We start from the raw sequence: 20,811 nt of genomic DNA on the forward strand, positions 1-20,811 counted from the left end.
ACACCCCTTTTTCCTGTCTGGGTTGCTCTCCGGGCACCAGCCCCTCCCTTGCTTTCTGGCCTGCTCTGCAGGCAGGCATTCCCTGGGGGCAGGGCCGAGAGGCTGACCCCCAGTCACGGCGGCAGGGCAGGCAGGAGCCAAACCTGGAAAGAGAAAGGGTGGGGGGCAGGGCAGGAAAGACCCTCTGCACATGCTCTGAGGGCTCCGCCCTCCTGTCCCCCCTGCCTGAGAGGCTCTGGGCTGCGCTTGCTTGGAACCGGAGGGTCGAGGGGGACGCCGCGGTGTGACGGAGCCTCTCTGGCTCCCCACGGATGGCCCAGCGGCAGCCGCCCTGACCCCCCCCATCGCCCCGGAGAGTGACGGAGGAGGGCAGCCCCAGGGCGGAGGGTCCGGGGGGGGGTTGGAAACGCCACCGCGCCTCTAGGGCGGGGGGGGGCTGGGGGGCGCCTTCCGCGTCTGCAGCGGCGCCGGGAGGGGCGGGGGCGGCGAGGGACCCCCTCCCACCTGCTGCAGAGGGAGCCTCCCGCAGGAAGGAGGGCGGGGATTGGCGGGGGGGCGGAGGAGGAGGAGGAGGAGGAGGAGGAGGAAGGCGGCCGGAGGAGCCGCCGCAGCAGCAGCAGCAGCAGCAGCCGAGCGAAGGGCCGGCCGGCCGGGCAGAGACGCGCGGCTCCGGCTCCGCTTGCGCAGGGGCGGCGGCGGCGGCAGGCAAGGCGGCGGCTCCGGGACGGCGGGGCGGGCGAGCCCGGGGCTTTGCGCCGCAGCAGGCCTCGCCGGAGCCGGGAGGAGGGCGAGCCGGGCAGCCCCCCCCCGAGCGGGCAGGGGGCCGGAGGCAGCACCCCCCCCCGCGACCCTCCGCAAGAGGGGGAGGGGAAGGGGGCTCTTCCCGGGAGGAGGCGCCGCCCCCCCTCCCCGCCCCCGATCGCCCCTCCCCCGCTGCAGGCCGCGCTGACCCTCGTCTCCCCCCCCGCAGGAGGACCCCCCCGGACCCCCCCCGGGCCCTCCCCGGGCAGCGGATCCCCGGCCGGACTTTCTCCTGCCGGGCGGAAGAAGGGAAGCCCCGCCGCGCCCCGCCCGCCTTGGCCGACCGGTGCCCGGCTGGTAGAAGTGGCCCGTCCGCTGCTTCGCTCCGCTGGGCCCCCGAAGGTCGGGATGCGTCTCTGAGCCGGGGGGAGAAGCCCCCCCGCCCCCCGTTGGATGTAGGCATTATAGCTGCCAAGGAAAGGAAGGCCGGGAAGAAAAGGAGGCCTGGGCGCCGGGGGGGCCCTGCCTGGATGCCCCCCCCCGGGATGGGGAAGTGACTCCCCCTGCAGTGGGCAGCCGGGCACACTCCGCCTCCTCGCCCCGGGCCCTCCACCTCGGGGTGCTGGATCCGGCTGCAAACCATGAACATGCGCCCCCCTGCCCTGGACAGGTACGCTGGCCGCTGTCGTGCGGGGGGGGGGGAGGTTGGGGGCTTCAGCTGGGCTTCCTCCTGTCTCCTCCCTGGGCTGGCCATGGATGGGCAGAGGTGACCCCCGTGGCTTGGTGTCTGCCTTGGCAGAAAAGCCCCTGCTTGGGAAGGACTCTCCCTTCTGGCCCTGACGCCCTTCCCACCCCCACCCCCTTTGGTACTCTGGTTCCCTCCCCCACCCCCGGTGGCTCAGACTGGGAGCTCCCGGTGGCACCCTGGTGCCCCGTTCAGGGCGCACATCCAGGGCCAAGGAACATGTGTAGCTGGTGCCCAGGCCTTGCTGGGTGCAGAAATGTTCCAGGGTGGGCCGCCGATGTGGGGGAGCACCCTGCGGGCAGAGGGGTAGGGCCAGCGCAGACCCCGGCGTGCCCGTGTGAGACCTGGCGGAGGAGCAACTTTGACCCTGAGGCTCAGGGACCACCTTTGTGGCCCAGCATCTCACGTGGACATAAGGTGGTGGCTTGCTCAGCACTGCATGGTGAAGGAGAGGATGCTTAGCAGGAGGTGGGACTTGGCCCTGGGGGGGGTCCCCTGTGTGGCCTGTAGCCGTTGTGTGTCTCCCTGGCTTTCCTTCCTCCAGCAGCACCATGATTTGTGCCCTCTTTGCAAAAGGCTGCCAACGTTACTCTACGTTTAACCCAGCGTGGTCCGTTTTCTGCGGGTGAGCAGACAGGAAGGTTTCAGTCAGGCAAAATGCAAAATGCTGTGTAATAGTTTAAAAAAACAGACTTCTTGTTGGTAAGTCTTGCAACATGCTGAGGCCATATAGACTGATAACTTTTATTTCAATATGGGTCCTCCACCCTTCTGCTCTGTGTCAAAAGGGAGTCCCATTTTTTGTGATAAATTACCATCCTCGCAATTGTGGCAGCAAGCAAAGCGCAGGCAACCTTTTCTGCAGCCTGTAGGGAATTTTGCTGTGATTTGAACTCCTGGGGCCCTGGAGAAGAGTTTTAGAATTTTGATCTCGTGGTGGTCTCCCATCCGAGGGCTTTCTGGCTTTCAACCACAGCTAGCAAGGTGCTGCCTCTGGAGTTGGCAATCCTCTCGTGTTTCGTTCACCCAGTGTTCAGTGGCTGGAGAAACGTGGCGGCTGCTGAGCTGGGGTGCTGCAGTCTTGGCTGAGGCTCTTGCAGCAAAGTCTCAAGGAGAGACGCTTGGTGGGGGAGTGGGCCCAGGATCGGCCCCTAAATGCTGCTTGTCATCGGTTGAAACGGTCTTTGCGGCAAAACAGCCACTGCTGGCCTTCGCTCAGCCCTCCCAGAATCCAAAGTGGCTGCAGGGTGTTTGCAGCACCAGGAAAGCCACACTGGGAGGGAGGATTGTCATCTTCTGGGGTCGGTTCTCCCCCCCCCCAGGAGCCCAGAACCTGAACAGTCCTCCCTGCAGCCTTCTTTATCTAAGTGTCAGGAGGATTGTCCCTTTTCCTTACCCGAGCCAGCCTCCTTCCAGATGTGCCGGACTTCAGCCCCCACAATTCCCAGGCAGCTCTTGGTGCAGGGCATTGAGGACATGTCCCGGGGATCGAGTTTCTGACCGGCTCTCCCTTGAATGAGGCCATCGTGTGGTTAGTGTTTGTTTAGCTTGGCAGGCTGCATGAGCTCAGCCAGTGGTGAGGGATCCTGCAGGCCTGTCGTAGTGGTTCTGTGTGTGTGTGTGTGTGTGTGTGATCCCAAGATGGGTTGGCACCAGGGATGACCTGAGAAAGTCCTTGAGATCCTCCTGGGATCCTAGACCTTCATGCAGATGGGTTTATGTGTATGCGTGTGTGTTTAAATCTATTTTTAGCCCCAAAGATGTACACCCCAAGGATGGAAGATGGACGGGCAGGACACTTCCTGCCTTGCCATCAGCCCCTGCACAATGCTGCAAGCCCGTGGGGGTGGGGGTCTCCCAGGACTGTGCTGGAGACCCTTGTTGCTTGAGTTCAGCTTTCCCACTGGACAGAGACAGGATTTTTAAAAATGCAGCACTCCCTCCTCCCCTCCAAGGCACAACACTAGCTAGATGGGGAAGGGGGGGGGAGGTGAAGGATGCTGATCCCGTGGAGGGAGACGTAATTACCTCTTTCTGCCCATAATTGTGGTTGCCGGCTGACCTTCCGTCTTTGCAGAAATCTGCTTGCTGCAGCAGAGCACTGGGGCTGAGTTGCACCAGCCCCCCTGCCCCCCCTGGCTGTGTGTGCATGCGGCGGTGTTGCTGCTTTGCAGCTGCCCCTCTTTTGAGGGATCGTGTGCTGGGGGGGCTGCTTTGAGGCTCTCCCTCCCCTATCTGCACGAACCCCCTTCACTGCTTAGGGGTCAGTTTGGAAGATGTCCCTGCTCTTGACGTTGGCCCCTCTTTGCACCCGTCGGCTCTTGCTGGTTTTCTCCCCCTGGGGGGAAGCAGAAGGCTTGGAGCCCCCCCTCCCCCCAGATTTTATTTTATGGCTGTGTAAAATTGGGAAAATTCAGAGGCAGCTTTGAATTACTGGGTGTGTAAGTAGGAGCCTCTTTGGATGCTGGTAGCCTGTGCTGGTTGAACTTCCTTTTTTAATAAAAAACTTTCTCATGGCCCCTCCTCCCAGTTCTACTTCTTTTTATCTTGAAAGAAATGCTTCTAGTCCTCATGAACTGAAGGTATTTAAAGCCTGCTTCTGTTTCCAGCCTGCTTTGCTCTCGTGAGACTTGATGGCCCAGGGAAGCGGGAGGGTGCAGCCGGTGCTTTGGCCCGTGTCTGGGGTGCCCGGGTGACGGGTGGCTGTTCTTCGGGGTCCCCCTTGCGCTGCTCTCCCTCTCGCTTCTGACTCTTGCCGGGGGTCGGGCCTGGCAAGGAGCCTGGGGACCGGTGGGGCTTCACTTCGTCCCCGGAGACTCCTCCCTTGCCCGGGCCGAGGGCCGTTTTCAGTTCGGCTTGGATCTGACCAGGAGAGCGGCAGGGCCGGCAGTGAGCGGCCAAGAGGGGTTGGTGTGCCCTGGATTTCTTTTTCTTGTAAGGGGCCGAGAGCAGGAAGCATTCTGTACAAGTGCAGAAACCCTTTGGCCTCGCTGGTCCTGTCTGCAAACGGGGGCTCTGTGGGTTTTCTGGAAGGCACCTCGGTCCGTGGAATGGAAGCGATTTGGGCTAGAGAGCTTCTCAGCCGGGATGCCCAGGGATGCCCCCCTGCCCGTGCCCGTTTCTCACGCCCGCCCGCCTGTCTCCTCTTCTCTCTCTCTCTCTCTCCTTCCACGCTGCCTCGGCCGCGGCCACCTTCTCTCTGGAGGCAGTTTCTGTTTTTCCCTTCTTTACGCCAGACGGGCCAGTAAAAGGCACCCTCGCTTGCCCAGGTAAGACCCCCCCCCTTGTTGCTGGGGTTCCTGAGCTGAAGGGGGGTCTGCCCCAAACAGCCCCTCCCCGCTGGGTCCCCCAAAAGATGGCTTGGCTGCAAGCATGTGGGTCAGCCCCTCTGCCTCCCCCTTTGGCTGCTCTCTGTTCCCAGCCCCCTTGCCCGGATCAGGAAGCAGATGCCAGTCCCCCCCCAAGGCCATTTGCATGACTGAAGACAGTTCTAGAGCCCACACAGAGAATTGAGGTGGGGGCACCAAACCACCCCAACAGATCTCTGGGGTCCTTGTGGAGACCACCGGTGTCAAAGGCATGGCAAGGGCGCTCTGGGCCTGTGGATCTGCCTGGTGGTGCTCCGTGGTCCCTGGGTTGGTGTGAGCCAGCTAGTCCCATGTGGGTCAGTTGCTCAGATGAATGGCTGTGGGTCCATCATTTTTGGAGCGACGTAAGAACATTATGTGTCCTTATTGCCTTTTTCCATTGCTTTGCCACCCATCCTACTATTGGGCACGTCGATAGGAATAACCGAGGGGGCAGGTCGGTCTGAGGGCACTGCTTTCCTGGGGAGGACGAAGGATGCTGGGGGGGGGGAGAGGTCCCCAGTGGTGGAGCCCAGTTGATGGTCAACCTCCAGTTTCCTCCCTCATCCCTGCTCTGGGGTCCCTAACATGCAGCCCCCACCCCATGGGCAGGGCTCTGATGCTCACAGCAAGCACAGGGCCCCCCAGTGCTGCTGGGGGCCGAGTCCTGGATGCCAGAACGGGCCAACGGAGGCTTCCACGTTTTTCCTCTTTTTGTTTCGGATGCTTTTACTTCAAATAGGATTTGGCCTCGCTTGGTGGGCATCCAGAGGGACGTCAAGGGTGGGGAATAAGCGTGTTGAGAGCTGCCCACAAGAAGCAGCTTTGGATGGCCTGCTCAAAACCTGACAGGCTGCTTGAATGATGGGCTGGGGAAAATGTGGCTCCCTGGCCACTGTTGGGGACCCCCAACCCTCGTAGCTGAGTTGCTCCTGAACGGGCTGTGGGAGGCTAGGGGGGGTCTGGGCTTAGGACTTTGGCACGCAGAATGCATCAGTGAGAGGCTGGAAACCAGTCCCACTAGGTTAATGGGAGAAATCCTGCAAGTGGGATTTGCATTTTCGCAAAAAACAGCCTGCCAAGGAGGCCAATCGGGCTGCTTTCCTTTTCCGAGAGGGCAGCAAATTTTGAAATAAAATAAAAGGAAGTCAGGAGGGCAAATCCGGAGCCTGCTTGCTTTATTGGATTTACTGGCTCCACAGGGGTCACAGGTGGAGCCACGGACGCGGCTGCAGAAATAGAAATAAAGGCAGAGTTACAAGAGAAGCCCAGATAACAAGGAGACAGGAGTGGCGGCCTTTCCAAGGCCCCGTGGAAGTGAAGGGCTTTAGCTGGTCTTTGAAGGGCTGGGCGAATGGGGGCTGCAAAGTGGAGCTTGGGGGCCCCTCTGGGTGGCTTCAGAAGGGCTTTCCCGCTGATCTCGAAACAACTTAATAATGTTTTAAAAAAATACAGCAAGTAGAGCCACGTTTGGCCACAGGTCTGAAATACGTTGATTTAAATGGGTAAGAAAGCGGGTGGTCTTAGAAAGCGAAGGTCTGAATGCTTGGATGCTCCTCAAGTGTCCATTTAAGCACACTTAGCGGCTCTCTAACCCTAAAAATGCTAAGTGCACAGATCTTAAAGTTGCCAGGGTGGGATACCCCTGCGTAAAGGAATGAAGGGAAAGAGGAGGGCGAGGTGGGGGTCCCGTGGCTTCAGTGCCCCACAGAGAGGCTCTGTCTGGGGCACAAGGGCCCGCAGCTCCTGCCCACTTAGCTGCAGGCAATAACTCTCCATTCTTGTTTGTCTTTCTGCACGTTGCCGCTTTGTGTTGTGCCCTCCTCCATCAGCCCCATTGCAGCCTGGTAAGATCAGATGCTCCTCCCCCTGCCTGCCTTGGCCCTCCTAGTGCCTCTCCTCCCCAGTGGGCGCTGCGTGGTCTGCCTGGCTTTGCCCCCCAGCCTCTCGCCAGTGGCTCCTTGGTCTGCTGCTGGCATGCTGCACCCTTTTTTCAGGCTTTTTTTGCCCCCCCATTAGATCCTACTTTGCTCAGGAGGGGGGCAAAGCTACATAAGGATGGGGGGACCAGCCAGAGCCCCCCACCCTTGCAAGTCCGGTCAAAGAGCAGATGCCTCCTTGAGGTCCAGAGCTTCTAATTTTGGACAAGACCAAGCTGGCAGTCACTGCCCATTTTGGCTGAGGTGGAGATCCATTTGACTTTTTCCCCCAGGCCCAGGTCCCCCACCTGAAATTCCCACTGAGGTGGGGTCGGTCTGGGATTCCGGGTCTTCAGATTTGCTGCTCCAGTTTCCTTCTGGCCTCCAGTGGGCACTGTGGGGAGGAGGTGGGGCATCAGGGGAGACCCTTGCGGTCCAGTCTGGGTAATGAGCTGCAGCCCCGCCTTCCCCTCCCCCTTCTCTCTCCGTCCAGGTTGGGCTCCCTGTCTTCCTTGGGCGACTCAGCTCTGGACCGGCGCTCGACCAGCCATCATCGCCAGCCGTCCGACTCGGGCGAAAGCACAGGTGGATCCCTTGCTCCTCTTGGGTGTGGGGGGGGGGAGGCTGAGAAAGCAGAGTTTGCACTGAACTGGCGGGGGGGGATGGGGGTGTGAGTCTGCAGCATGTGTCGTTGGGAGGGGGGAGGCCGGCACCCATTCCCTGGCCTGGTTCAGATCCTGCCAGGGAGGCTTCCTTGCTCAGCCCTGGGTCTGTCCTGGGGGAAGGGGGGGAGGGCTAGAGTGGAGGCCTTTTGCCCATGGATGAAGTGACCGATGGACAGAGGCTCTCTGGGAGAAGAGGGGTCCGCACCAAAGGGGCCTCGCTCTCCTCGGCAGGTTTGGTCCATCGCTGCGTCATCATCCAGAAAGACGAACATGGCTTCGGCTTCACCGTCAGCGGTGACCGGATTGTCCTGGTACAGTCCGTTCGGCCAGGTGAGGAGAGGCTGTGGGCATCTGTGGGTGGGTGGGCTCCTGCTGCCTCCCCCCACCGTGCCCTGACTGAGCTGAGCTGCCACCAGGAACAGGTGGGAGGACGGGGTGGGGGTCGGGCAGAGCTGAACCTGGAAGGGAGCTGGCAGCTGCCCACCCCTTTCCTGAGCAGGTGATGGGGACTAATGCCGGATGCTGTTCAAGGCCCTCCAGGCAGCCTCCTCCCTCCCTCCCTCCTCCATCTCCTTTCCCCCCTCCCCCCATGGCACTCTCTCTGGTTGCCTCTCCAGGTGGAGCCGCAATGAAGGCCGGGGTGCAGGAGGGCGATCGGATTGTCAAGGTGAGTTGTGTCTCCAAGGGCTGCCCCAGCTGCTGGTCTTCTGCTGCCCCTCTCTCTACACATGTGGGTCAGCTTGCAGTCTGCTGGGAGGAGGGCACCCTCCCCCCCCCCGGCTTCTCTGCTGAGCCTGTCCTCCCCCTCGCTCTCCCTGGCAGGTGAACGGGACCGTGGTCACCAACACCTCCCACCTGGAAGTGGTGAAGCTCATCCGATGTGAGTGGGCCGGGCTCGGGAAGGCTGCGGGAGCCCGGAGCCACAGTGGCCGAGATGGTCCCCCGCAGCTGGGTTGCCCCGGGAGGCGTCACCCGTTCCCCTAGAACCACCCGTGTCTGAAACGGCTGAAGGCCTCCTTCTCCTCTCTGCTTCTCTCTTTCCGCCCTCTGCCCCCCAAGCTGGCACTTACGTTGCTCTCACCCTGTTGGGTTCCCCTCCTTCGACTTCGGCCTCCCTGGGATCGCAGCATGACCGACAGCAGGCAGGCACCCCGCAAATCACGCCCACGTGCCCCCCGCCCCCGCCATTGCCGCCGCCTCCCCACCGTGTCACCGCTGGGCCAAAGCCGCCACAGGTACCACAGAGGTGCGGGCGGGGATGAGTTGGGGGCAGACCGGGAGACCGGGACTCACCTCTCTCTGGCCTTGCGGACCTCAGGACCCGGAAGTCCAGAAACACGCGACGCAGATCCTCAGAAAAATGCTGCAGCAGGAGGAGGCCGAACTGCAGGTGGGGGTCAGAGCGGTCCGAAGAAAGTGGGGCTGGGTCCCCTGCAGGGGCTGAGTCTGGGTCCTTCTGGCCCTGCCCCCTCCCCCTAGTTGGCTTTTACTGACCGAGTAGCACCAAATACCGCTTAGTTTTGTTCCCCAATAAGCCCGTGACACACACACGTCCTTTCCTGCAGCGATGTTACGAGATCTACAGCCAGAATCCAGCTTCTTTGCTCGAGGGGCAGATCGAGGGGGGTCGGCGGAGGGTCAGCCAGTTGCAGCTCAAGATTCGGCAGGAGACGGGAGAGCTGGGGGTGAGTGGGGGAGGGGCAGAGCTGCGGGGGGTGCCAAGAAAGAGGAGGTGGTACTTGGGCCTGGCTGGACCTCTCCTTGCCAGGGAAGCGCCAACAGGGCTCTCACACACTCCCCTCTGCCTCCCAGGACGCCCCCCAGCTGTCCAGCGATTCCTTCATCTCCCGGGCGACGGACGGTGAGTTTTGCTGCTGCCCCTTTTTAGAATCGTAGACTTGTCTATGAGCGGGAAGAGTCCTGGGGGGGGTTAATGCTTCTGCCTGCCGGTTCTTGGGGAGTCCTCCGGGTGTCTACAGGTCTCCCCCCTCCCCTTCTCCGGCTCTTCTGTGTGCCACCCATTTCTTCTTGAGCCGCATCCTGTCTCTGTCTCCCTCCAGGAGGCCTCTCGGTCGACTCCCAGGATGGCGACAGCGGCCTGGACTCGGGCACGGAGCGCTTCCCTTCCGTGAGCGAAGTGAGCGCGCAGGGGCGTCTCCTCCCCTCGGTGCCAGGGAAAGTGCCCGTGTTTGCTCACCTGAGAATGCTGGTTTCTTTTGGTGCAGATCTCCCTCAACCGGAACTCTGTCCTTTCCGATCCTGGCCTAGACAGTCCTCACACCTCGCCCGTTGCTGCCTCGCGGCTGTTCTTGCACCATCGGCGCCAAGGCTCCGACACCCCCCTCTCGCTCTCTGCAGAGCAGGTGAGGGCAGGCGGGGCCCAAGACCCTGGCTTGCGGTCCTTGCAGTCTGATCTTGAGCCGGCCCAGACGGCGCCTTCGGCTTCCGGTCTCTGTTTGGCATCTGGACACAGAGGCGTTCAATGGCGCAGCTGTTTCGTGGCTCCCTCCTCCTCTTCGGCACCTGCATCTCTTTCGTGGGAACATTTTAATCCCTTCTGTCTGCAGAGTTTGGATCAAGCGCTCCGAACGTCTATCATCGGCCCGGAAGAGGATTACGACCCAGGATACTTGGACAACGAGGTATTGTGCTTTCTCTTTCTCACATCTACACAACTCACAGAGAATCCCGCTCACACTGTTCCCAAGTAGACACCATTCATCCCCTCTTTGAAGCTGCCCTGCAAGGGGGGGGAATCTCCTGCTCTTTGCAGCTTTTGCTGCGAGGTGCTTCCGAAGGTGGGGCACTGACTGGAGGGGGGGGGTCCTTGAGTGCAGGGAGGCCTAGTGTCTGTGTGTGGGGGGGGGCTCCTTTGCACTTGTTTGTGTGTCCTTTGGGTGAACATCTCTTTCCCCCATCACAGAACGACTCTCTGTTCCAAGACTTGGGGAAGCTGAAGATGCGGCCAGCTCACCTAGGAGTTTTCCTGCGCTACATCTTCTCTCAGGCAGATCCCAGTCCCCTGGTACAGTCCCGGGGATCCCTTTCCTTCCTGGGGCTGGAGAAGTGCTCCAGTTTAAGTCCACTTCCCTTTTAAACTGGCCTTCCCCTCCACGGGATCGATCCCTTCCCCCAGCCTCCGCTTGCTTCCGGTTCTGCTGTGATGCTTCCTCCCTCCCTCCCTTCCTTCTCTCCTGCCAGCTCCTCTATTTGTGCGCGGACGTTTACCTGCAGATGAGTCCCAAGGAAGCCCGGGTGCTGGGCAAGGACATTTGGCACATTTTCTTGGACAAAACTGCGGTGAGTCTGGCCAGTCTTGTTGGCCACATCTGCCTTCTGGCACTCCGGTTGTGCTCACACCCACCCTGTGGGGCTTGGGTGGGGCGGCCCCAGGAAAGGGAGACGCTGCCCTCAACGCAGTGGAGGCCGCAGAGGTCCCGGTGAGTGGTCAACTTGTGTTTTCTGCCACTTCCGCAGCCCCTGAGGGTCAAGGTCTCTGATCAGCTGCTGGCGGAAATCGGTGAGTCCACCCAGAGTCCAGCCCAGCGAAGGTGTCCCTCTGCAGGAATTCCAGGGGGGGGCATGGAGGGGGGCTGAGCAGGAGGGGAGAAGGTGGCGGCTTCGGTGCTCTGCTCTTCTTGACGGCTGAGGTCGGAGCTGCCTCTGTGCCCCCCTCGGGCATCTTCTCAGGAGCCCACCCAGCTTCTGCCCACCTTTGTCCTTGCTCCCTCCAGACTCCCGCCTGCGGAACGGAGAGGATGCCCGAAGTGCTTTCCTGGAGGTTCAGGAGGCCGCCATGCCCGAGATCCAGGAGCAGATCCAAGATTACAGGTCAGCCTGACCCCCTTTGTGGCTGACCTTCTCTTGTCGCCGCCGCCTCCCCCTCCCCACTTGATTTCCTGTCCCATCGTTCCCTCGCCCCTTGCGCAGTAGACAGACCAGAGTGACCCTTAATGCAAGGTAAGTAGCCAAGATTGAAGAGTAGCTGAAATGATCCGTGGACCCGTTCAGAAGGGCCGAGGCCGACCCTGGGGAGAAGCGGCCTGCAAGGGGGCGTTTGCTCAGGACGCCTCGTGACGTTCGGCCGGTGTCAGAGAGGAAGGAAGCCTCCTCTGTGCTTGCAGGACGAAGCGTACGATGGGCCTGGGGAGCCTGTATGGGGAGAACGACCTGCTGGACCTGGACGGGGAGCTCCTGAAGGAGCGCCAGGTGGCCGAGAAGCAGCTGGTGCAGCTGGGGGACATCCTGTGAGTCCCGTGGGTGGGCGGGCAAGGGAGGGAGGGAGGGAGGGAGGGAAGGGACCGGGGGTGGGGCTGGCTCCTCTGAAAGAGCGTTTGCCCCGCCCCCCCTCTGAAAATGTCCCTCTCTGATGCCAGATGAAATAGAAGCTTGTGACTTGTCATCTAGACCAATGTATCTGAAACTCAGCAACTTTAAGGTGTTGAACTTCAATCCCCAGAATTCATGCTGGCTAGGGAATTCTGGGAATTCAAGTCTAAAGTTGCCAAATTTGAGAAGCGTTGTCCTAGACTCAGTGGACAAGAAGAGGAACTAGGATGCCAGACCAGCTTAAGAGGCATCTGACCTTATATTTTCTTTCCCACTTTAGATCCAAATATGAAGATCGGAGGTGAGTGTCTCCTCTGACCTCGGTTCCTCAGGACCTCTGGTGATCCTGACTTTTGCTGGCCTGAGTTGCTTTCTTTTTAAATGTATAATTTCTAAGCGTTCAGTTCTTCGTATCGTGTATGCTTCAGAAAAACACCTTCAAAATATTAATGTAAGTAATTGGTTGCTGAAAAGCTTACTCAGTTTACCCCTGGTAAATTACTAGTTGGCTAACTTGAGTATTCAGGACCTCTTCAAGAAAGGAGCAGGTTTCTGTTCTGGCGAATAGCCTGGGCTCCTTCCCAGAATGCATTTGGCGTTCCTTGGGAGGGTCTGACCCAGAGCCAACCTAGGCCAGGCCTTTTCAGGACCAAGGACAGCTCCGCCAGGGCACCAGCTTGGCTCCCGCTGGGCTGGGAGGAGGGGAGGGTTTGGGGGGCTGCGTTGGGGGGTCTCCAGCCAGACTGCCCTCCCCTCTCCTTGCAGCTCCTCCATGAGCTTTGCCCTGAAGACCTACATGATCCACATGGGCATCTACCCTCGGGAGGCCCGGCCGGCCAGCGTTGTGGAGAAGTCCCAGGAGAAGGACAAGTGGCTACCTTTCTTCCCCAAGACCAAGAAGGTGGGTGGTGAACTGTAAAGCGCAGGACCCCGTTGTCCTCCTCCCACCCACCCACCCTGGCTTGGGGCACCCTGAGACGCCTCTCCCTTTCTTGGGGCCACAGAGCAGCAGCGGCAAGAAGGAGAAGGAGGCCGCAGTGGAGGACCGGAAGCGGAACCCCATCCTCAAGTACATCGCTAAGCCCAAAAGCACCTCCCAGAGCAGTGAGTCCGCTGGGGGGGGGCAGGTTTGGGCCTTTCTGCTTCCTGCAAATGGCATCCCTCCCCCGACTTTCCAGATCCCCCCCACCCTCCAGGCTGGCCAGGCGGGTCCTGCCACCGCCTGCCTCCTCTTCTTCCTTTGGCCCCTCTCATCAGCCCCAGCTTGATTTTGACATCCCATTTCTGTTTCTCTTTCCAGCATTTCATGTCCCCCTGTCCCCTGTTGAAGGTAAACATGGAAATAATCCCTCCCCTCTTCCCCCACCACAGCTGGTCCCCCTCCTCTTCCTCCTGCTGCTTTCACAACTGTGGAGGGCCTGATTCCCTGATTCCCCCCCCCAGAGGTGGCAATAGTAGCTCCCAGGACCCGTGTTCTGCCAGGGTGGGGCAGTTTGCTCCGGGGACCCCCCCGAGCAGGTATGGGCTGGGCTTCCTGCCGTTTCCTTCGCCTTCCCCACCCGGGCTTCTAATGCTTCATGGCTTCCCTTCCACAGTTAAGCCTGGCAACGTGAGGACCATCATCCAGCATTTTGAGAACAGCCAGAACCACGAGGGCCCAGAGGCCGGCCTGCAGCGCCTTTCCACGGGCAGCTTCCCCGAGGACCTTCTCGACTCAGAGAGGTGAGTGGCCGTGGTCCTTCCTCCTTGGGGGGGGTCTCTTTTCCTAATGAACCGGGGCCGCCCTCTCCCAGTCCCCGGCTGCTTTGCCCACTTACCAGTCCCAGAAATGATGGCGTTGTGGGGAGAGTGGTGGGTGCCTGGTGCTGGGGAGCCCCCCGATCTTCAGCCCCCCTTCCTCCAGTTCCAGGGCCGAGGTCAGGCTGGGCCGGTCGGAGAGCCTGAAGGGGCGGGAGGAGCTGAGGCGACTGCGCAAGGCCGAGAACGTCCCCCGTTCCCGCAGCGATGTCGACATGGACGCTGCCGCGGAGGCTGCTCGGCTCCACCAGTCGGCGTCATCTTCTGCCTCCAGCCTCTCCACCCGGTAAGGCGGCATCTCCTTGCGCCCTGATAGCGCCTGAGTGGCTGCCTGGCACGGCTGTGGCATCTGCCAGGCGTCCGAGCCCAGGGGAAGCCAGTGGGGTGTTGCCACTCCGAGGGGTGGGAAGAGCGTGGGGGCTCTTGGGGGAGGGAATGCCCCCCCCCGCTGAGCACAAGGAAAGGGAGGGAGTGACGAACTTTGGGGTGGGTGGGAGGGATGCTTGCCCAGGGCTGACTCTAATATCTCCCGGTCTCCAGGTCCCTGGAAAACCCCACCCCACCCTACACTCCCAATATGGGGCGCAGGTGAGTGGGAAGAAGCCCAGGAGCCGGTGGAAATTTCCCCATCTGGGGATTAGTGGATCACTTTTAAATCTGGCAGCTGTTGCTAGCACACACCCCCCCAGGAGCCCAGTTCCCTCCTCCTTTTTCCAAGAGGGGGTTCCTTGCTTGGTTTCCTCCCCTCTTCCCTGCCCTCCCAGGCGGAGGGGGAGCCGCTGCCGAGGGGTCCAGGGCACGTCCCCTCCCCCCGAGGGCCCAGCCTGACCCCTTCTCCTCCCGGCAGGAGCGTGGAGTCGCCCAGCCTGGGCTTCAGCTCGGAGGCCCTCCTGCCCCACTTGCTGGAGGATGAGCTTGGCCAGTTCTCGGACCTGGAGGTGGAGCTGGACTCCCAGAACTGGCAGCACACGGTGGGCCGGGAGGTGGCCGCCCAGCTCTCTCAGCGGGAGGTCGATCGCCAGGAGGTCATCAATGGTGAGGGAGGAGAAGCTGGGGCCGGCGGGGCTGGCGAGGGGCCTGGGTCCCCAGAGAAACCCTGGGGTGGGCTGTCCCTTTGGGGGAGGAACGTAGGTCAGCCGGTGCCCGATTCTGTCCCTGACCTGGCTGGGCAGACGGCCTGCCAGCCTTGGGTCTCTGCCCATGGTGCCCGGCTAGATCTGACTGGATCCGGGTCCGCGTTGCCCCCCGCCCAGAGCTCTTCGTGACCGAGTCTTCCCACCTGCGGACGCTGCGCGTGCTGGACCTCCTTTTCTACCAGCGCCTGAGGAGAGAGGGCCAACTTTCCCGGGAGGAGCTGGCCCTGCTCTTCCCCAACCTTCCAGAGCTGATCGAGATACACAGTAAGGCTGCGCCCCCTCCCCTCTCGGGCTCCGGGGGTCCCGCTGGACGCACGAGAAACGCAGCCCCGATGGAGTGGAGAGGTGTGGGGAACGTTTGGCAGTGGTCTTCCCTGGACTGGCGGGGTGGAGGGTCTGTGCTGTCCCAGAAGGGTACGGACGCCGCCTTGAGTCTCTTCTGGTGCTGCCGTTGGCGGGGGGGCCTGAAATTATGGGATGGGCTCACCATCGGCTGGGCCTGGGCCGTTGCTGGGCTCACCTCCAGGGGCTAATTCAGTAGAAGGTGCTTAGGAGCAGCGTTAACCGGGCCGGTGCTGGGCAGACAGGTGGGCTGGGGTGCGGCTGTGGGGTGCTTTCCTTGGGGGATTTGTCTCCTCCCCTCTGCCCCACCGTCTCTTCCTCGCCAGATTCCCTGTCGGAATCCATGAAGAGGCTGCGTGAAGAGGGGCCGGTGGTGAAGGAGGTCGGAGACTTGATGCTTTCACGGGTGAGCCACGGAGAGGGGCCTGGGTGGGAGTGGGCCTTGCTCCCAGGTGGACCCCTCACCCTCACCACCTCCTCCTCCTCCTTAGTTCGATGGGGCTGCACTTGAGGAATTCCAGCAAGTGGCGGCCGAGTTCTGTGCCTACCAGTCCATGGCGCTGGAGCTGATCAAAACCAAGAAGCGGAAGGAGACGCGCTTCCAGCAATTCATGCAGGTGGGCGGTGGGCACCCTCGGGGGCAGGAGAGGGTCCAGGGGGGCAGTCATTGCGCCCGAGGGAGAAATCGATCAGGGCAACCCAAAAAAAGCAGCTGGAAGAGCACATATGAAGCGCCCCTCGTATTCCCAGCTGCCTGAGCCTCCTGCCGGCGGGCAGGGCTCTGCAGAGGGCACCCCCCTCCCAGCCCGCTTTCTGCTGCTCCCCAGGAGGCCGAGAGCCACCCGCAGTGCCGCCGCCTGCAGCTGAAGGACCTCATCATCGCCGAGATGCAGCGCCTGACCAAGTACCCCCTGCTCCTGGAGAACATCCTCAAGCACTCTCCGGGTGCGTGCCGCTCCTCGGCCAGACGGCCCTCCCAGCCAGGTGCCACCGCTGACCAGCTGCCCTCCTCTCTGCCCCTCCCCCAGGGCAGACTCCGGAGCACCAGAAGCTCTGCCGGGCCCGAGACCACTGCCGGGAGGTCCTCAGGTACGTGAACGAGGCGGTCAAGCAGGCGGAGAACCAGCAGCGCCTGGAGTCCTACCAGAAGCGCCTGGACGCCACCTCGCTGGAACGGACCGGCAATCCCATCGCAGCTGAGTTCAAAGTAAGCCTAGCGCCTACGGGGGGGGAAGGGGGAGGGTCCCTGCGTGGCCCTGGCTGACCGCTTCCTGCCTGCCCTGCCCAGAACCTGGACCTGCGAGGCCGCCAGATGATCCACGAGGGGCCCCTGGCCTGGCGCATCAGCAAGGACAAGACTGTGGGTCTGTAGGAGCTGAAGGGGAGGGTCTCTTGGGGGGAGGGATCCAGTAGGAAGGGGGAGGCCTGCTGAGAGCGCTGTCCCCCCTCCCCAGATCTGCAGGTGCTGCTGCTGCAAGGCCTGCTGGTACTTCTGCAGCGCCAGGACGAGCGGCTGGTGCTGAAGTGCCACAGCCGGACGGGGCTGGGCTCCTCGGACACCAAGCAGACCTTCAGCCCTGTCCTGAAGCTCAGCTCCGTCCTCATCCGCTCCGTGGCCACCGGTGAGCCCGCCCCCATCCCCAGCAGGGCTCGGGAAGGGCGGGGGGGGGCTCGGGCCGAAGGTGGGGTGCTGAGCGTGGCCCCGCCGGCCTCTGCTTTCCTCCGCAGACAAGCGCGCCCTGTTTATCATCTGCACCTCGGAGCTGGGACCGCAGATCTATGAGCTAGTCGCCTCGAGCTCCCTGGAGAAGAACACGTAGGGAGACGGGGGGCCTCCTGGGAGGGGGTCACAGGGGCCGCCCCAAGGGAGGGTGGATGGCAGGAGGAAGAGCAGGCGTTGGGGCCTTTGGGGGAAGACAGCACCCCAACTTGGCCTGTACTAACCGTGGCTGGCTGGGGACCCCCCAGAGCTTACAGGGCTGCTCAGGCAGGACCAAAGCTGCCCCATTTGAGGGAGGGGCTCCTGAGAAAGTCTCTTGGGCTTGCCTGGCAGGTGGATGGACCTCTTAGAGGAGGCGGTGAAGAGTGCCACGCAGAAGGACACCCTGCCCCACCAGCACCATGCCAAGGAGCTGCGGCCCCCCCGTCCGGCCCCATCCAGGTGGGCGAGGGTCCTGCAGGAGGGGCAGGAAGGGGAGGGCCAGGCCTTGTACCACCACCCCCTTCTCCTAGGCCTGGACATGCTTCCTGCATTGGACCTCTCTCGTCTTTCTCTGCAGCTTCATCTTCCAGGACGCTGAGGTCACCCCCAGGCCGGCCCAAGGGAGCAGCCCCCCCCACCATGAAGCGGAGGAGGAGGAGGAGGAGGAGGAGGAGGAGGAGGAGGAGGAGGGGGCTTCAGGTAGGCCTGAAGGACTTTGGGGGCAGCAAAAGGCAGGGAGGGGCATTGCTCCCTTCTGGCTCCTGTCTGGCCGGTTCTTCCACATTGGATGGTAGGAGGGGGCAGCTCTTCCTCCCCCCCCCCCCGCTGCTTCTCAAAGCCCCTCCCCCTTCACAGATGACACTCCCACCGAAGCCTTTGCAGCCGAGCAGCTGGAGGTCGGGCACCCGGAGGAGGAGGAGGAGGAGGAGGAGGAGGAGGAGGAGGAGGAGGAAGGCCACGCACCCACTTCCCTTCCATTGCACCCTCTGGAAGGACCCCCCCCTCAAAGGCCTCCCTGCTCGGAGAGCATGGCTGAGTCTGCCTTGGGGGACGGTAGGTGCCCCCTTATCCAGGAGGCCTCCCGCTGGCCTCGGGGGGAGCGAGGGGGTAGCATGGACGGTTGGTGGGTGTGGATGGGGATGAAGGTGGTCCTTTCCCCCTTTCTTCCGGCAGTGGAGACCCTGCGGAGGCTCCTCCTGCACAGCTTCTTGCCCGCCCAGGACTCCGAGACGGAGGATGACCTGACCCCCACCCCTTCGGGGCTCGGCCACAAGCGGCCCTGGGGCTTGGAGGCCTCTGCGCAGGAGGGCCTGACCGGGCCCCCGTCCTCAGGCCCCACCAGCGATCCCGGGCCGGGCGAGGGCCAGGAGGCGATGGCGCCCCCTATGGCCCAGGCAGGCAACCAGCAGCCTGAGAGTCCGAGTGGCTACCTGGTGGTGCGGAAAGGTAAGTGCGGGGGAGGGGAGGCGTGACTGGCGGCAGGTCCAGGGTCCTGGCCCGCCACGCTTGGCGGTCTTTGGGGAGGGGCTTGGCACCCTGGCTTGATGTGCAGCGAGTGACAGCTGGTCTTCGGAGCTGGTTGGGTTGATAGCCCGGGGCACAACCTCCGCCTGGAAAGGGCTCAGCTGCGGCCAGTCTGGCCGATTCCTCTGGCTTTGCTCTCCTCCTCCTCCTCCTCCTCCTCCTCCTCTTCCTCGCCTGCCTTCTGCTCCCTCTGCTTGCTTCTCTGCTGCCTTCCTGTGGGTGACGGGTGCTGGACCCCCCTGGGTGACCCCCCATTGGTGACCACTGTTGTTTCTCCTCCCCCAACCCAACCCCCCCATACACTTTCTCTTTCCTGGTGTCTCTTGCACAGCTGAGGTGGAGGGCAGTAAAAGTGCTCAGCTCTCGATGGCGAAAGACAGCCAGGCGGGAATTGACGCCGGAGGCCCCCCTAATGCAGATGGTAAAGACCAAAGCTAGAAGCCTCCCCCCCCCAGATTGTGCAAAGGACTTCTGTGTCCTTGGGGGGGGATCAGGGCCACTCTGGTCTCCGAGGCTGGGGGTGGGCGAGGGAGGGCCCTGTGCCGGGGGGAGGGGGAGACAAGGGGGCTGCACCACACAGCGTCTGCTTCCCTTCAGCATCACTGGGCTATTTGATGAAATCGATATAGTCACCATCTAACGTGTGTGACTCCGGGCGCTGCACACAAATGCACAAAGCCAAAGAATCGCCCTAATCAAAGCCATTCAAGCACTGAGTGACTTTAGAGTTGCGTTTCGAAGCAGCAACGCAATTCAGAAGGAAAAGCCCCTTCCTCGCGGCCTTCCGAAGGGGGAAGAGGGGCCTGGCTTGGCTTCAGGTGCTCCAGTGAGTTTTAGGCTGACCGAACGTCTTGCGTTGCCTTGAACTTACAGCGGGGTTTGGCCCAGCAAGGGGAAGAAGAGGTTTTGCCCAAGGAACTGAAAACCCACTTGGGGCCTTTCAGGGCCTGGAGCCCCTTCCCCAAAACAGGCCCTTCTGAGTCACCCAGCCTGCAAGCCTCAGCCATCCCCCTCCTCCTCCATCCAGGAAACTGTTTCTACTTAAGCCTGCCGGCCGACGTCAAGGAACCCCAGGCAGGTGCCAAGAGCGCCGGGGAGACAGTGGACGCTTTGAGCCGGGCACCATCCTTGCCTACGGCGGTGCCTTTGCCTGGCTGCCAGGAGAGCACCAGGGAGACCCCGGCAAGGGGACTGAGCATGGCAGAGTTCCCTGCATCCAGCCAGGGCGTGCAGGACGTGGATGCCATCTTCCGGACAATAGACCAACTCGCGCGCAAGCTGTCCAAACTCAAGGTGAGTCGGGATGAGTGAATGAGGCAAAGTGGACGGGGAGGTTGCATGCCCAGGGGCGATGGGGGGTAGGGAGAGGTCCTGGTGCCCCCTCGCAGCTCTCTTCTCCCCTTGCAGGACGTGGAAGGGGCATACCAGCGGCTGCTGCTGCGGCAGCCCCCACCGAAGGGGCACTCCACCGCCCAAGCCACCCCTGGGCAGGGAAGCGTATCCCCAGAGCTGAGCCGGATGTCGCCCGGCCCCCGCCGAGGGTCCAGAGCCAGCCCTCCGTCTCTGCCTCCCTCCCCACAGTCCCCAGTGGCTGCCAAGCCTGGTACGAGGGCTTGAGGGCCTCGGTGCCCCATCCCTGCCCGCTGTCCGCCCGGGGACTGAGGCCATTGTCTTTGCAGACGTGAACGGGCTCTCTCTGGCCCTGCCGGAAGACGGCTCCCAGGAAGTGACCCTGTAGGGCAGGAAGGCCTCTGTCAAGGAAGGAAAAGGCACCTCCAGGCGATGCCTCCTTCACCCTCCCACCCCTCCTGGCCCGTGCTGAAGATGGGAGGTGGCCACGGATGGGACCGGCGGCTGCCAGAGTGAAAAATGGCGAAACCAAGGAGGAAGCAGAGAACTGGACCCGGCCTCGTTGGGAAGCAGACTTTGGCTTCGCGTGAGCCGGAGGCTTCCCCAACTGGAGCGAGCGAGCAATAGCAGACTCTCCACTCTTTCCCCTGAAACGTAAGGAGCCCCCGTCCCTCCGCCTGCAGACTTTGGGGTTCAGCCCTTCGTTTTGTCCCCTAGATGAATTGATGGCGTGCTTGCACGTTGGCTATGCGTGAGAGTTGTGTAGACACACACGTGCCCTGCACAGGAGAGCGGGAGCATATTCTGTATAATTGCACTTTTGTTTTCCTTCACGTCTTCTCTCCGTGGGGAGGAAAGTCTGGCCGGGGAGGGCCGCTGCCTCCAGACCTTCTCCGTGGATATAAATATGTATGTATGTGGATTGAGGTTTTGTAAATACAATAGGCAGCTGTTTCCCTCTGGCTGCTTTTGGTTTTTGTACTTGTCTCCGTTCCTCAGCTCCTATTTCCAAGGCTCTTTGCTGAAGGGCTGATGGGGGGGGCTTTTGAGGCTGGGAAGACCCCCTGCTGAAGCAGCCGGGGCTGCCAGACACCCCCCCCCAGGTGGCCCCTCCTCTGGCTCTTCTCAGGCTGCTGCCAACCAGCTCTCCTCAGACCCTTCCCACCCCTGGAGTTTACGCACCAGTTACAATGCTGAAAGCCAGTTTTATTTTA

At 61.9% G+C, this 20,811-nt stretch overlaps 1 protein-coding gene across 2 annotated transcripts; it reads left to right on the forward strand.

Moving 5' to 3' along the window:
• Positions 1 to 592: 592 nt before the first annotated feature.
• ARHGEF11 (Rho guanine nucleotide exchange factor 11) lies at positions 593 to 20,559 on the forward strand. Of its 2 annotated transcripts, XM_081340575.1 has the most exons (43): positions 593 to 705; positions 971 to 1,411; positions 4,723 to 4,755; positions 7,246 to 7,337; positions 7,649 to 7,747; positions 8,035 to 8,084; positions 8,240 to 8,297; positions 8,477 to 8,652; positions 8,736 to 8,807; positions 8,983 to 9,102; positions 9,230 to 9,278; positions 9,478 to 9,554; positions 9,643 to 9,780; positions 9,985 to 10,059; positions 10,341 to 10,442; positions 10,619 to 10,717; positions 10,895 to 10,937; positions 11,152 to 11,248; positions 11,542 to 11,664; positions 12,027 to 12,047; positions 12,512 to 12,647; positions 12,751 to 12,850; positions 13,047 to 13,076; positions 13,342 to 13,468; positions 13,650 to 13,829; positions 14,084 to 14,131; positions 14,391 to 14,578; positions 14,797 to 14,943; positions 15,348 to 15,427; positions 15,513 to 15,638; positions 15,849 to 15,966; positions 16,050 to 16,228; positions 16,310 to 16,385; positions 16,476 to 16,643; positions 16,750 to 16,837; positions 17,075 to 17,182; positions 17,301 to 17,422; positions 17,579 to 17,776; positions 17,897 to 18,169; positions 18,579 to 18,668; positions 19,275 to 19,540; positions 19,655 to 19,850; positions 19,927 to 20,559. In XM_081340575.1, the coding sequence occupies exons 2-43, from the start codon at positions 1,383 to 1,385 to the stop codon at positions 19,983 to 19,985; spliced, it is 4,656 nt and encodes a 1,551-aa protein (XP_081196701.1). In that variant the 5' UTR covers positions 593 to 705; positions 971 to 1,382; the 3' UTR covers positions 19,986 to 20,559. The 2 variants fall into 2 exon arrangements, with proteins under 2 accessions (XP_081196701.1, XP_081196700.1); XM_081340574.1 differs by lacking the exon at positions 4,723 to 4,755 and having other exon boundaries at positions 13,635 to 13,829; positions 17,054 to 17,182.
• Positions 20,560 to 20,811: the final 252 nt, after the last annotated feature.

The sequence above is a fragment of the Vipera berus genome (assembly GCF_964194415.1).
Source record: "Vipera berus genome assembly, chromosome: 16".
Taxonomy (NCBI): Eukaryota; Metazoa; Chordata; class Lepidosauria; order Squamata; family Viperidae; genus Vipera; species Vipera berus.